The 16,982-nt window shown below is 41.9% G+C and overlaps 1 protein-coding gene across 1 annotated transcript in view; it reads left to right on the top strand.

Annotated features, from left to right (window-relative positions):
- Positions 1-16,982, top strand: part of LOC145625030 (uncharacterized) — a 55,011-nt gene that overhangs the window by 27,376 nt on the left and 10,653 nt on the right. Inside the window, exon 3 of the mRNA XM_081678112.1 lies at positions 11,784-12,722. Within this exon, the coding sequence (XP_081534238.1) occupies positions 11,784-12,722 (939 nt within the window). The remainder of the gene's footprint in view (positions 1-11,783; positions 12,723-16,982) is intronic.

The raw sequence follows: 16,982 nt of genomic DNA, 5'->3' as shown, positions 1-16,982 counted from the left end.
AAGAAGAGTAGTCTTCTCTATGCCAAAGTGTCCCGCCATTCCTCCTTCATGAAACTCTTTGATAAGAGATTCTCTTAGGCTTGATCTTGGAATGCACAACCTGTTTCCTTTGAACAAATAGCCATCTAAAATGTAATAATCTTTGTAAGCATGATTAGAACATTTTAGAAATAAATCACCAAAGTCATGATCATTTTTGTAACTTGCTTTCACATCTTCAACACTAATCACTTTTGCCTTGAAAGAATTCAAGAGTGTGTATCTCCTTGAAAGTGCATCAGCTCCTTTGTTCATGGCGCCTCTCCTATGCTTGATCACATAATGAAAAGCTTGCAAATACTCCACCCATTTGGCATGGCGTGGTTGGAGTTTTTGTTGGCTTTGAAGATATTTGAGAGCTTCATGATCTGAATGAAGGATGAACTCCTTGGAAATGAGGTAATGTCTCCAATGGTCCAAAGCACGAACAAGAGCAAAGAACTCCTTATCATAGGTGCTATACTTCCGTTGTGCTTCATTGAGTTTTTCACTAAAGTAGGCAAGGGGACGCCCAACTTGTGACAAAACAGCACCAATACCAACTCCACTAGCATCACATTCTACTTCAAAAACTTCATCAAAGTTAGGTAAAGAAAGAATAGGTGCACTAGTAAGTTGATGTTTTACCTCATCAAAGGCCTTTTGAGCCTTATCATTCCAAACTAACTTCTGATTTTTAGTTAGCTCGGTGATAGGTGCCATGAGAGTACTAAAATTTCGCACAAATCTCCTATAGAAAGAAGCAAGTCCATGAAAACTACGAACTTGTTGAATTGTTTGTGGCGTGGGCCACTCACGAATTGCAGCAACTTTCTTTTCATCAACTTCTATGCCTTGAGAGGAAACTTTGAAACCAAGAAAAATAACTTGGGAAGTGAAAAAATGACACTTCTCTAAGTTACCATATAGTTGCTCACGAGCAAGGGCTTCAAAAACCTGTTGCAAATGCATAGCATGCTCTTCTTCTTCCCTACTATACACCAAAATATCATCAAAATAGACTACAACAAATTTACCCATGAAAGGTTGCATAACCTGATTCATAAGGCGCATAAATGTAGATGGTGCATTAGACAAACCAAATGGCATCACAAGCCACTCATAGAGGCCCTCCTTTGTCTTGAAAGCGGTCTTCCATTCATCTCCTTCGAAAATTCGAATTTGATGATAGCCACTTCTCAAATCAATTTTAGAGAACACTTTAGAACCATGCAAATCATCAAGTAAATCATTCAACCTTGGAATAGGAAACCGGTACTTGATAGTGATTTTATTGATTGACCTACTATCAACACACATTCTCCATTCTCCATTTTTCTTAGGTACAATCAAAGTAGGACAAGCACATGGACTAAGAGACTTACGAATAAGACCCTTTGATAACAATTCCTCCACTTGTCTTCTAATTTCCTCGGTTTCTTTGGGATTGGTTCTATAGGCTGGTTTGTTTGGGAGCATGGATCCGGGTACAAGATCAATCTTGTGTTGGATGTCACGCTTTGGGGGTAATCCGTGAGGGATATCTTTGGGGAAAACATGGGAATAGGTTTTGAGAAGAGAGGTGAGGAGTGGGTGGTTTTCTTCTTTGGACGGTTGAGAGGGGGTATCAAGTTGGCTCAAAATGAAGTGTTTGTGAACTCTATATTCATGGAATTCAGATTTTATGAGAGTGGTGAGGGAAGTGGGAGGCGTGGATATGGGGTGATCATTTTTGAGGATTAAAGGGGTAAGGACAATTTTCTTTCCATCCTTAGAAAAGGAGTAGGTGTTTTTGTAACCATCATGCATCACACGCCTATCAAATAACCAAGGTCTACCAAGTAAAACATGACATGCATCCATAGGCACAACATCACACCATAATTCTTCCTCATAAGTTTTACCAATGCTAAATGATAACAAGACTTGTTGTGTGACATGAATCCCTTTACTATGACTTAACCATTGAATTTTATATGGTTTAGGATGAGGGATAGTTTTCATTTTCCTCATAAGTTTGAGATGCAAAACGTGATGATTCACTTTTGCCTCTTGCTTTTTGTTGCTGCTCAATCTTAGGTGCTAAGATAATGAGCTCTTCAAGGGTGGTGTAAGGGTGTAGTTCGGCCACATTGGCTATTTTTGGGTCAAGTCCACCTAGGAACCGAACCAAAGTTTGAGGCTCATCTTCCTCTACTCCACACTTCATAACAAATCCTTCAAACTCCCTAGCATATTCCTCTACTGATTTCGTACCTTGCTTAAGGTTATGGAATTTTGAAAAGTTTTCTTGCACATAGTATGTGGGAAGAAACTTTTGTTTCAACAATTTCTTCATCTTAACCCATGATCTCACTTTTTCTTTGTCTTGCCTTTCCCTCTTGGCGCACACACTAGCCCACCAAGTTGAGGCATATTTTCGTAGCTTCAAGGCCACAATTTTCACCTTTTTCTCTTCCGGTGTTTGCTTATAGTCAAACACTCTCTCCACCGTTCTTAACCATTCTACAAACTCATCAACATCGAGTTTGCCATCATATTCAGGAATGTCTGCTTTTATGTCATTATTAGGCCGTGACCGTTCTCTTTCATGAGAAGGTCTATCATTGTGATTGAAATTAGATTCACTCAATTCTTCATCACAATGATTGGGTGAGCCCTCTTTTTGATGGCGCAACTTAGTAGAAAGATCTTTTAACTGATCTTGCAAATATTGCATTCGTTGCTCCATATCTTCTTTCTCTTGTGCAACCTTATTGACATATTCTTGCCAATTAGGGGGTGGGATGTCGGACATGGTTTGTGTTTGAGGTATGTGTTTGGGTATGTGTTTGGGGTATGTGTTTGGGTATTTGTTTTGCTAGATCCCCCTCCTTCTAGCGCCAAATGTTGTATATTTGGAGTATCAACCCGAAATATACAAGGGATGAACCAAGATAAGTAAGACTAATGAACCAAATAGCTTCTTAGCTACAGTCACACCACTAAGAAACGAAATGGGTTCCTAAGATCACAAGCCAACTAGTAGTCTAAGCTAGTTAACTAAGCAAAGGAATAGAAATTCCAAATCCAAGAATTTCTGGTTTGTTTCTAATCCAAGAAACGAGTGTAAAACACAAAGTTTGTTTGTTCGAATAATCTGATTTTTTCATTCACATTTGCTTGCTATTTATAGTAAACAAGCATCCTTAAGTACAAGCTAATTTAAGTGGCTGTTTAGCTCACTTGTTACACGCCTAAGCTAAAGCTAAGTACAAATCAGCTTTTTGTTGTCTAGATACATTAATAAAAGAAGCCTTATTTAACTAGATACATCAAAGAGAAAATGGTGGCTTATAACCTCCAAATTAAGGCTGAAATAAAATCAGAATTAAGAGAGTGTAACTCCCCTTAATTCACGCCCATCCAAGCAGCAAGTTGGAGATGTATTTCCTCCAATATTCACGCCCAAATTCAAACAGCAAAGAAGTGTAACTCTTCCTTGGTTCAAGCCTTGAAATAAGCTTGAATGTATGTGGACAAGGGTGTACTTGGACGTCCTTTAGGTGCTCCAAAAGCTGACTGAATTAAACAGCCAATTGAAGGCTGAAATTAAGGCTTAAGATGCTCCAATGTTGACTGATATCAACGGCCACTTGAAGGCTGAAGTTAAGGCTTGTAATGGCTTGTAATTCCTCTTTGAAAACTGATTGTAACTCCCAAGTCAAAGCTTTGAAATTCCTTGTAAAAGAATTTCGGATTCCAAGCTTAAATGGCTGCCATTTTGATGTATCTTTTGCACTTGTACTTTTGTGTGAATGTGACAATATTTTTTGAACTAAAATCAGCTAAAAAGAACTAAGAAAAATATAACTAATTTGCAAACTTAAAATGACTAAAGTTTACAATTTATTCAAAGCATAAAAAGAACTAGAATAAACTAGTTAATAAGAACAACAAGAAATTCAAGGGAATATCTTGCTGCCCATGGATAGAATGCATAGCACCAATACATGATGCTACGTCTTGAACCAAAGAAATGTCCATAACCAAGTTGTTAGGCTTGGCTACAACACGAATGTAAGACAAGTTTTTTTATGTTTGAATAATCTGATTTTCTCATTCACATTTGCTTGCTATTTATAGTAAACAAGCATCCTTAATACAAGCTAAATCAAGTGACTTTTCAGCTCACTTGTACACGCCTAAACTAAGCATCAAAGTCAGCTTTAGTGTCTAGATACATCAATTAAAGGAAGCTTTGTTTAACTAGATACATAAGCTTAAAAAGTGGCGGCCATAACCTCCTCAATTAAGCCTCATCAAATCTGAAATAAAGGAGTGTAACTCCCCTAGAATCACGTCCAATAAGGCAGCAAGTAAGAGCATAACCTTCCCTAGAATCACGCCTCAACCAAGCAGCAAGTAAGAAGCAAAACAGCCCCTTAATTCACGCCCAATTCAAACAGCAAAAAGAAGTGTAACTCCTCCTTGATTCAAGCCTTGGATCAAGCTTGAATGTATGTAGACAAGAGTGTATTTGGACGCCTTTTGATGCTCAAATGCTGACTGAAATGACGCCCACTTGAAGGCTCAATTGATAGCTTGCAACTCCTCATTGAAACTGATTGTAACACTCAAGTTAAAGCCTTTGAAACTCCTCCAAAGAGGAATTTTCGGATTCTATGTTTTTCCCAAGCTAAACGGCTGCCTTCTTGTTGTATCTTGTACTTGTACTTCATGTGAATGTGACACTATATTTTCGAACTTTAACAAGCTAAAGAAAACTAAAGAAAATGAAACTAATTTGCAAACTTAAAATAAGACTAAAGTTTACAATTTATTCAAAGCATAAAATGAACTAGAATGAACTAGTTAATAAGAACAACAAGAAACTCAAAGGATTGAATATCTTGCTGCACATGGATAGAACGCATAGCACCAATGCATGATGCTACGTCTTGAACTAAAGAAACGTCCATAACCAAGTTGTTAGGCTTGGCTACAACACTTTTTTTTAATGTGTTTGACTTTCATTTGATTCAAAAAGCTTTGTTTGGTTGTGTTTGACTTTCATTTGATTCAAAAAGCTTTGTTTGAATGTGTTTGACTTTCATTTGATTCAAAAAGCTTTGTTTGAATGTGTTTGAATTTCATTTGATTCATTTAGCTTCATTGAATACATTGACTTTCGTTCGGTTTAAAAAACATTGTTGGAATGTGTTTGACTTTCTTTTGATTCAAAAAGATTTGTTTGAATGTGTTTGACTTTCATTTGATTCAATTAGCTTCGTTGAATGCGTTTGACATTCATTCAATTCAAAAATCTTTGTTTGAATGTGTTTGACTTTTATTTGATTTAAAAGCTTTGTTTTAATTGTTTTTACTTTTATTTGATTCAATTAGTTTCGTTGAATGCATTTGTCTTTCATTCGATTAAAAAAGCTTTGTTTGAATGTCTTTGATTTTCATTTGATTCAAAAAGCTTTGTTTGAATGTGTTTGACTTTCATTTGATTCAATTAGCTTCGTTGAATGCATTTGAATTTCATTCGATTCAAAAAGCTTTGTTTAAATGTGTTTGACTTTCATTTGATTCATAAAGCATTGTTTAAATGTGTTTGGCTTTCATTTTATATAATTAGCTTCGTTGAATGCATACCCTACCTTCTCTCACATTCTCTCAAATTCTCTCACATAAGAGAAACACCTGATCTCGAAATCCGAGAATATCTCACTTTATTTTTCCGCACTTTCCCCTGCTCATATTCAAGTACTAATGTTTCGGGGGTTTTTGTCCCTTGGGAGAGTTACAACACTGAGACTGGATTCAGCAAAGGACGCCTGTACCTGCAAAGCAAACGGACCGCCGGATGGTCGGTGGTCCGCCTCCGAAGATTAAGTTAGTAAGCGTTCGGTAAAAAACGTGCGGAAGTAAAGTTATCTGCTCGGATTCCAAGCTCAGGTCAAGTGTTGTCTGTTTTTTGAATATGACAGTTCTGTAGTAAGTGACGTATTGTCTCGTGTTGCGTGTATATGCTCTCTTGTCATAAATGTAAGAATGTCCCTATTTATAGGGTCTTTTTGGAAGATGTGCCCTCCCTAGGATCTGGTGACCTAGGGATTAGGTCACGCCGCAAAACGGCGCCTCAAGGTTTGGGCCCTTGAAGGCCGCCATTACAGAGGCAATGCCTGAATGACACGTGTCACTAAGCCCAAAAGGCCTTTGGGCATCTTTTTGGGTGACACGCGTCCCCCCTTGATTGGTCCATGCTGGATCATCAGTCTGTTTAGGGCAGAGGAATGTCTACCCTCCACGTGTCATCATCTCATAGGTCCAAATGGCACCATACTGAGGACACGTGCCGTTTTCTGATTGGGCCACCTAGCCGGGTAAAAATACCCAAATCATTTGCCCCTCACAGGGGTCACGTGCATTGCACGTGGCACCTGTGACAGGTGTCTTCATATGACTGGGTGGATTTTCAAATTGCTTTTGGGGGGAAAAATTAGGGTTTCCCCTTTCTATAAATAGGAGGGTTTGACTTTGTTTAGGGTAATTTTACCCCGCCACGTGGTCCAATCAGAGGATGACACGTGTCAGCCTCAGGATGGCCCAAAGTGGACCAATCCCTATTTGACACGTGTCACTCCAGAAGTTAAGGGAAAAAAGGCGGCCTTCAGGCCCAAATCCCGAGAAAGCCGTAAAACGGCGCAGCCCATCAATGATTAGGGTTCAGTGACCTAATCAGGGGCACAAATCTCAAAGACCCTATAAATAGGAAAATGTCCCTCTTTTTGAGGGCACGTTTTACCATTTATTACCTGAGCTTGGAATCCGAGCAGATACCCACCTAAATTTCCGTCCTCTTTATTCCTTTTCAAGTTACTAACTTGACCGTCGGAGGCGGAGCTCCAACAAGTCGGAGTCTCCGTTATTTTGCAGGTACAGCCTAGTCGGATCAGACTTCGTGTTGTAACTCTCCCGAGGGACAAAAACACCCAAAACATTTGGCGCCTTCTGTGGGGAGAGTACCTCGAAGATGGTTCAAGAGTCTGTACCACCCCCTAACCGTCTGGGTGAAGACCCAGAAGTCTTTACAGACCATGAGGATGAAGATCCTCAAGTCGAAACCTTTACAGCCGAAGACGGCTCTTTAGAATCAAGCGCATCCGGCCCAGAGACACTCTAGAGCGGGGTGCCTCCCAGGCGGGTACAAGCCGACCCTTTGGGCAGCCGGAAGGGGAAACCCAAACGGCCGCATGATTTGCCCCTGTCACCCGAGACGAACTCATGAGATTCATGACAAGTTTCAAGGGTGAAATTAAAGAGCTGATCACCCAAAGCCGAGCTGGCCCAAGTAAAGGTCAGTCGGCGAAGAAGACTCCTCCAGAGAAGGGGAATTCAGTCAAAAACCGGCAGCCCACTCCTCATCCAAAGGATAAGGCAGCCGGGACCATTGATTGGTCAAAAATTCTCCTTCCTAAGAGGAACAACAACAACACCCGCCGGACTTAGCAGCCGGTGGGAAGCAAAAAATCAATTCTCGATGCCCGGGAGATCATCAACCGGAAGAGAAACCAATCGCTGTCTGAGTCGGCTTCAACGTCGAACTTTCCAGACAGCTTCAACAACATTTCTGCAGGGAGTGCACCCTTCTTGCATTAGAGCCAGAGAGGCGGTAATACCGTCCATTCTGGCCCACATGATTGGAGCTGTGCCGTATGTGCCTACTCAGGCTTACGGACAGTATCCTCCTCATTTCATGCAGCCAGCCCTCTTTGGAGGTCAGGCGGCATATCCAAATGTCCAGCCATTGGACTGGCAGCTTTGTCTGCTGCGCCTGGGTGAACAGCCTTCTGCGTTCACCCGGGAGATAATCGAGGCGGCCCAGCCGGCCAAGGTTAAGAATGTATTGGTTGGTACCTATGATGTTACCACCAATCCGGAAGACCACCTCATGGCTTACACCAACCTCATGTATCTGCAGGGGTTGGATGATGTCACTTGGTGTCGGTGCTTCCCGGCTACATTGAAGGGCATTGCCCAACAATGGTTTGGTAATTTGCCAGCCGGGTCCACCGATAGTTTCAGGAAGCTCGCCTTCCTGTTTGCTTCCAACTTCTCAATGAACATCCCTGCTAAGAAAACAAGCCTTGATTTGAGCACTGTTAAGCAGGGACAGAGAGAAGGGTTGCGCTCATATGTCAGGCGGTTCAATCTGATCAGAATTCAGATTAAGGGACTGTCTGATGAGGTAGCTTTTACAGACTTTTTCAAGGGTCTGAGAGACGGGTCGACCTTTAAGTTTGACCTAGTCAGAAAAGGGGCTTTCACCTTATAGGCGGCCCTGAGGGAGGCGGAAAGCTACATTCAAGCTACCGACCTCTGCTCGTGATGCAAGTCTAAGCATGGAGAACTTCGAAGATTTGCTTATCATGCATCAAGATAGCTTGTCCCTAAACATTGATTCAAGCCAAGCATTGCATGGACACTTTCTTGGATATCAAAGCAAAGCCACGGTTTGCTTAGTGGTTTTTCTTGGAGTCTAGTTCACTTTCTTGAACTTTCTTGAATTTTCTTTACTTAGATTTTGCTTACAAGTTTTTACCTTTCACTTGAAAGGGTTTTTCTTGGTTCAAGCATTAGGAACTTTAATCTTTATTTAGTTGCTTTTAAAATCAGTTAGTTAGCAAAATAAATCAGTTTAGGCGTGTGCTTGTTCTCCAAGGAGATTGGCGTATGCTTGTGCTCCAAGGTGCTTGCTCTTCAAGCAAGTTAGAATTCTAGTTTAATTAGGATTGAATTAGGAACTTGTCCTAATCTACCTAGGTAAACTAAGTCTATAAATAGGGCTGTAAAACACACGAATTATATACATAGATTAATATTCAGATTTATTTCTTAAGTTGCATACTTGAGTTTTGGTTGATTGCGATCAATTGCTGTTTTGCTTGTTTTAGTTAAAACATTCGTTTGGATTGATTAATTAGGTGGATTCTTAATTGATTAATCTTAGTTTTTGTTTAATTCTTGGTGGATTTCCTGTATAGAATTAGACTTAAACATATCCCTTGTGTTTTGTTGATTTTCGGATCAATAATTCACATCATCTTTGGTATCAGAGCAGGTTTGCGCAACTTCGGCAAAAATTAAACTGGGAACAATTGACTGGGAATTTTTACGTGATTCTTTTTGCATTAAACTCTACAAACGTCCAGCTATCACCATATAAAATTTCATAATTTTTAGTTGAGTAACGCGTTCTACACAGCCTCAAACTTTTGGTGTTTGTGCACTGATTTGCGGTTGGGAGTCCGGTTTTTGTGTTGCCTAGTTTTCCTTCAAGATTCGATCTTTTAATCAAGATTTTTGCATAAACTGACTTGGTTTGTGTAGGAATCATGAGTGACGAGGAGGTTCCACAAGTTCCAAGGGGATTAACCTTAGAACAGGCTCAAAATCTTAGAAGAGATAGGCGAATTGACGAGTTGGCAGCAAGGATGGATGAGATATTAAAAAGGCTTGATACTCTTGCTGGAGATTCTTCAAGGAAAGGGAATTCTAACCCTAATTCTGGTTCAAGTGAGGAAGAACAACCAAGGAGGAACCCAAGGAGGCCACGAAATAATTATTCCTCAAGTGATGAATCACCAAGGCCTAGGAGAAGAGATCGACCAAAGGATGATGATAGGAACCTTAGATTAGATCTTCCCGAATTCAATGGGAGTATGAATGAACCTGAAAAATGCTTTGAGTGGATTAGAAGGGCCGAGACACTCTTTGATTACAAGGAGTATGATGAAAGGAAAAGATGCAAATTGGCTGAATTAAAACTGACCGGTTATGCTAGTCTTTGGTATGATAATCTAAAGAAGAAGAGGCATAAGGAGGGGCGTGCAAGAATCTCAACTTGGGAACAACTCAAGAAGCACATGAAAAAAAGGTTCGTACCTAGTGATTATATTCAAGATGTTTATCTTAAGATACAACTTTTTAAACAAAATTCTATGACTGTTGAGAATTATATTGGTGAATTTGAAAAGTTATGCATGCTATGTGGCTTAGAAGAGATTGTTGAGCATAAGATTGCTAGATTTATTTCGGGGTTGAATGATAATATTGCTGAAAAAGTTAAATTGCAACAATATTGGTCCTTTGAGGATGTTTGTAAGGTAGCTTTGAAAGTTGAAAAACAGATAAAGGGGAAGAAAGGGACGTACACTAAGCCCTTTGTAAAAGGTTTCACTAAACCTTTTGAGAAGAACAGCTTGGAGAAAAGTGGTTCTAGTTCGAACTACAAGGAGACTAAATCAAAATTTGAAGCTCCTAAAAAGCTTGTTGAAGATAGGAAGTGCTTCAAGTGTGGTAGTGTTGGTCACATTGCAACTAATTGTCCATCAAAAAGAGTAATGACTGCTCAAGAGTGGGAACAAGAACAAGCTAAGTGTGAGCAGGGTAGTGACTATGAAGAAAAGAACGAAGAGGAAAACTTTGAAGAAGAAGAGGGGCATATTGACGAAATTGATCCCGAGACTCATGGTCAAAGTTTGGTTCTAAGAAGGGCGCTACACTCTAAAACCGTACCTATGGAAAACAATCAAAGGGAGAAAATCTTTCTTACAAGGTGCAAGGTAGAAGATAGGTTGTGTGACATGATCATAGACACGGGGAGTTGCACTAATGTGGTATCTACTACTTTGGTAGACAAATTGAAGTGGCCAACTACTGAACATCCAAGCCCTTATAAGCTTCATTGGCTTAATAATTCGAGTGATGTTAAGGTAACTAAACAAGCCTTAATCTCCTTTTCAATTGGTAAATTTCATGATAAAGTTTTTGTGATGTTTGTCCTATGGATGCTTGTCATATACTATTAGGCCGTCCTTGGCAATATGATAGATTTGTGAAGTTTGATGGAAGGACTAATGTGTATGTTGTGAGAAAAGGAGAAAAAGAAAGACCGGTTGCTTTAAAACCTTTGATATGCAACAAGTCTTCTAATGTTACCTCTAATTCGAAGAGTTCTTATTTGATTAGTGAGAGGGAATTAGAAAAAGAGATTTGCAGCAACAATGTGGTATATATACTTGTTTCTAATGAGATTCGAATTGATCAAGATAAACAAGCAAAGAGGCCGTATGAATTGGAATCTGTTTTAGAAGAATTCAAGGATGTCTTTCCTAAGGAATTACCTTCGGGACTACCTCCTATTCGTGGGATAGAGCATCAAATTGACTTGATTCCGGGAGCACCATTACCTAATAAGGCAGCCTATAGAAGTAATCCGGAAGAAACAAAGGAGATGCAAAGGCAAATTGAAGAGCTTATGACTAGAGGATACGTGAGGGAAAGTATGAGCCCTTGTGCTGTGCCTACTTTACTTGTCCCAAAGAAAGATGGGAGTTGGCGCATGTGTATTGATAGTAGGAGTGTGAATAACATCACTATCAAATACCGATTTCCTATTCCAAGGTTAGATGATCTACTTGATGAACTACATGGTTCAAAGTTGTTTTCTAAGATTGATCTTATGAGTGGTTATCTTCAAATTCGAATGAGAGAAGGAGATTAGTGGATGACAGCATTCAAGACTAAGTTAGGGTTGTATGAATGGTTGGTGATGCCGTTTGGACTCACTAATGCACCTAGCACTTTCATGAGGTTGATGCATGAGGTACTTAAACCTTTCCTTGGCAAGTTTGTTGTTGTTTATTTAGATGATATTCTGATATACTCTAAAAATTTGCATGATCATCTAAATCATCTAACAAGTGTGTTTGAAGTGTTAAGAGAGAAGAAACTCTATGCTAAGCTTGAAAAATGCTACTTCTTAGTGCCTAGTGTTACTTTTCTTGGTTATGTTGTATCAAAAGATGGAGTTTCAGTTGATCATTCGAAAGTAGAGGCTATTAAAACTTGGCCTATTCCTACTAATATGAGTGAAGTAAGGTCTTTTCATGGTCTAGCTTCGTTCTATAGAAGATTTGTCAAGAATTTCTCAAGTATTGTGGCGCCTATGACCGAATGTTTGAAGAAGGACAAGGGTAAATTCGAATGGACTAAAGAAGCTCAAAGTGCGTTTGAGTTGGTTAAAAAGAAGTTATGTGAAGCACCTATACTTGCGTTACCAGATTTCTCAAGTCCTTTTGAAGTTGAAACCGATGCTAGTGGAGTTGGAATTGGAGCAGTTTTACTCCAAAAGAAGAGGCCTATTGCATATTTCAGTGAGAAATTGGGAGGAGCTCGATTGAACTATTCTACTTATGATAAAGAGTTCTATGCCATTGTTAGAGCTTTAGATCATTGGAGTCATTATCTCCGACCTAATCACTTTGTGTTGCATTCTGATCATGAAGCATTAAAGTACATACATGGACAACAAAAGCTCAATCCTAGACACGCTACGTGGGTTGAATTTTTACAATCATTTAATTTTTCTTCAAAGTACAAAGAAGGGAAATCGAATGTTGTGGCTGATGCATTATCTAGAAGATACACTTTGATTGGAATTCTAAATAGCAAGCTACTTGGTTTTGAATTGATCAAAGAATACTATAAAAGTGATGATGATTTTGCTACATTGATTGAAGAGTGTTCTAAAGGAGCCGTGGGTTCTTATTTGCTGCAAGATGGTTTTCTTTTCAAAGGAAATCGACTTTGTCTTCCTAAGTGTTCTATTAGAGAGATAGTTGTTAGAGAAGCTCATGGGGGAGGAATTGCTGGTCACTTTGGCATTACAAAGACCTTGAGTATGTTACAAGAACACTTCTATTGGCCTAAGATGCTCACGGATGTGCAACTAGTTAATTCTAGGTGTGCAACTTGTCAAAAAGCGAAGGCTACTTTTCATCAAGGCTTGTATACTCCTTTACCTGTTCCAGATTCACCTTGGGAAGATATTTCTATGGATTTTATTGTGGGATTGCCAAGAACACAACGGGGGAAAGACTCTATTATGGTTGTTGTGGATAGGTTCTCTAAGATGGCTCATTTTGTTCCTTGTCACAAAGTGGATGATGCTATGAAAGTGGCGGAATTATACTTCAAAGAGATTGTTAGATTGCATGGAATTCCGAAAACTATTGTGAGTGATCGAGATACAAAGTTCATGAGTTTCTTTTGGAAGTCTCTATGGAAGCTTGTGGGAACTAAATTGCTCTTCAGTCTTTAGCGGGCGTTGGACCGTCTGGCTGACAAAGGGCTGTTGAAGTCCTAAATTTCTAAGTCCCCAGCCGGGGCAAAAAAGAAAAACAAGGGTCAGTCCTCCAAGACTACCCCCAGCCTGCTAGTAGCTCGGATACCGACAAGGAGCCGGTCTACACAATAGCAGGCGGGTTCTCCTGTGGTGGCCCTGACATCCGGGGCACCAAGAGCCATCTCCGAAAGATGGACAAGGATGATGATGAGCAGGCGTCTGCAAGCACCTCCTTCCCAGACGTCTTGATCACTGAGAAGGATAGGGGCAGCGTCCGCCGTCCGCATGATGACCCGGTTGTCATTGAATGTAAGGTTGCTAACCAACTGGTTGGAAGAATCCTTATTGACACCGGCAGCTCATTAGACATCATCAGCCTTCGGTGCTTGCAAAAGCTGAAATACAACGTCAGCAGCATGCATCCGGTCACCCACCCCTTGGTTGGTTTTGGGGGTGGGATGGTCTTCCCAGCCGGAAGAATTGACCTACCCATCCGGCTGGGAGAGAAGGGCCAAGGACGACATATTGTCGTCTGATTCTTGGTCGTTGAGGAGTTGACCGCCTACAACATTATCCTTGGTCGGCCAACCCTCAACGTAGCCAAGGCAGTAATCATCCCGTCTCTCATGCTCATCAAGTATGAGAGGGATGACGGCACTGTTGGTTCCCTGAATGGGGATCAGAAGACGGCGCGAGAGTGCTATCTCTCAGCCGTCAGACACACTGTGGCCCCAGACGGTTAAGAACCAATAGACCTTGACAATGTCAAGGCTGCCGACACAGCGCCTGCCCCACCAGCAGCCGGGAAGAAAAGAAAGGCACCTCTGCTGTTGGAGGTGAAGAAAGAGAAAAAATAGCAATCACTGACCGGTGAACGGTCAGATGAGCTCCGTCCCCAACCGGCTGGTGAAAACATTGATCTCGTTCTAGATGACAGCCGTCCAGAACGTACTGTAAAGGTGGGGACGGTTGCTCATGCTACCTTGGGTGCAAGCTTGCACCTTCTGCTGAAGGAATTCAAAGACATTTTTGCCTTTGAAGTGGAAGAGATGCCAAGCGTTAGCCCGGATCTCGCTGTCCACAAACTCGCCGTGGACCCCAAAAAGAAGCCTATCCGGCAAAAGAAAAGAAACCACGGTGAGGAAAGAAGTCAGGCGGCAGCTGCCGAAGTCAAAAAGCTGCTAGACGCCAGGTTCATTCGGCCCTACAACTTTCCCGACTGGGTGGCCAATGTGGTCCTTGTTAAGAAACCGAATGGGACCTGGCGCATGTGTGTTGATTACACAGACTTCAATAAGGCGTGTCCAAAGGACAATTACCCGCTTCCAAAGATCGACAGTCTGGTCAATTCGACAGCCGGTCACGCCTTGATGAGCTTTATGGATGCCTACTCCGGCTTCCATCAGATACCCCTGTGGAAAAAGGATCAAGAGAAGACGGCCTTCGTCACTGATCAGGGGTTATTCTGTTATACCGTGATGCCGTTTGGCTTGAAAAATGCGCCTGCCACTTTCCAACGGATGATTAATACGGTCTTCATTAATCAAATTGGGAGGAATGTGGAGGCGTACATTGATGACATGATAGTCAAATCCAAGCTACAGACGGATCACCTTGCTGATCTCCGAGAAACATTCACCACCCTCAGGCGGCATAAGGTCATGTTAAATACAAAGAAATGCGTCTTTGGTGTTGAGTCTGGGAAGTTTCTCGGATTCCTGATTGATCAAAGGGGGATAGAGGCTAACCCTGAAAAGATACCGGCGGTGATAGACATGAAGTCACCCCGTTCTGTCAAGGAAGTGCAGAGACTCACCGGCTGTCTGGCCGCCTTGGGGAGGTTCCTCAGCCGGTCAGGCGACAAGTGCCTCTACTTCTTCCAAGCAATCAGGAAGAAGACCAGATTTGAATGGGGGGAGGAAGCTGAGGCGGCATTCCAGAGGTTGAAAGAGCATTTACATTCTCTACCTAGGTTGGTTAGTCCTTTGCCTAGTGTTTAGGGTAATTTTAACCCGCCACGTGGTCCAATCAGAGGATGACACGTGTCAACCTCAGGATGGCCTAACCCTGCTTGACACGTGTCACTCCAGAAATTAAGGGAAAAAAGGGCGGCCTTCAGGCCCAAATCTCGAGAAAACTGCAAAACGGCGCAGCCCACCAATGATTAGGGTTCTGTGACCTAATCAGGGGCACAATTCCCAAAGACCCTATAAATAGGTAGATGTCTCTCTTTTTGAGGGCACGTTTTACCATTTATTACACTTGCATTCTCTCACATCAGAGAAACACCTGAGCTTGGAATCCGAGCAGATACCCACCTAAATTTCCGTCCTCTTTATTCCTTGTAACGTTACGAACTTGACCGTCGGAGGCGGAGCTCCAACCACCTGGAGTCTCCGTTATTTTGCAGGTACAGCCCGGCCGGATCAGACTTCGTGTTGTAACTCTCCCGAGGGACAAAAACACCCAAAACATTTGGCGCCGTCCGTGGGGAGAGTACCTCGAAGATGGTTCAAGAGTTTGTACCACCCCCTAACCGTCTGGGTGAAGACCCAGAAGTCTTTACAGACCATGAGGATGAAGATCCTCAGGTCGAAACCTTTACAACCGAAGACGGCTCTCTTAGAATCAAGCGCATCCGGCCCAAAGACACTCTGGAGCAGGGTGCCTCCCAGGCGGGTCCAAGCCGACCTTCTGGGCAGCCGGAAGGGGAAACCCAAACGACCGCTAGATCAGCCCCTGTCACCTGAGACGAACTCATGAGATTCATGACAAGTTTCAAGGGTGAAATTAAAGAGCTGATCACCCAAAGCCGAGCTGGCCCAAGTAAAGGTCAGTCGGCGAAGAAGACTCCTCCAGAGAAGGGGAATTCAGTCAAAAACCGGCAGCCCACTCCTCATCCAAAGGATAAGGCAGCCGGGACCATTGATTGGTCGAAAATTCTCCTTCCGAAAAGGAACAACAACAACACTCGCCGGACTCAGCAGCCGGTGGGAAGAAAAAAAATCAACTCTTGATGCCCGGGAGATCATAAACCGGAAGAGAAACCAATCGCTGTCTGAGTCGGCTTCAACGTCGAACTTTCCAGACAGCTTCAACAACATTTCTGCAGGAAGTGCACCCTCCTTGCATGAGAGCCAGACAGGCGGTAATACCGTCCATTTTGGCCCTCACATGATTGGAGCTGTACCGTATGTGCCTACTCAGGCTTACGGACAGTATCCCCCTCATTTCATGCAGCCGACCCTCTTTGGAGGTCAGGCGACATATCCAAATGTCCAGCCATTGGACTGGCAGCTTCGTCTGCTGCGCCTGGACCTGGACCTGGACCGGAAAACCGACCGGGACCGGATCGGACTGGCCCTGACCGGTTGATTCCGGTCCGGTCTTCGGTCCTCACAAATTAGGGATTCCGGGTTTCCGGTCCGGTCCGGGTAAAAACCGAAATATTCCGGTCCGGACCAGAATGGACCGGAATGTGTATTTTTGTAATTTTTTGGGTGAAAATTTTAAATTTTATGTTTAAATTTCTAAAAAATATAGGTACAAAACTTGTAATTTATAAATTCTAGGTGTAAAATAGGAAAACACGCAAACAAAAACAAGACGTTAAAAATATATGTATATATTAAGATACTAAAATGAAAAAGAAAAATAAAAAAATAATGTAACCGGTCCATTCCGGTCCAAAACCGGACCGGACCTGAATAAACAGGTCTGGACCGGAACCCGGACCGGTTGATTACGGTCCGGTCCCGGTCCCCAAAAAAACTCGATTCCGGGTTCC

This window comes from Chenopodium album, chromosome 3, assembly GCF_948465745.1.
Source record: "Chenopodium album chromosome 3, dcCheAlbu1.1, whole genome shotgun sequence".
NCBI classification, from domain to species: domain Eukaryota; kingdom Viridiplantae; phylum Streptophyta; class Magnoliopsida; order Caryophyllales; family Amaranthaceae; genus Chenopodium; species Chenopodium album.
The sequence above is the reverse complement of the archived record's forward strand: the minus strand, read 5'-3'. Positions and strand labels throughout refer to the sequence as shown.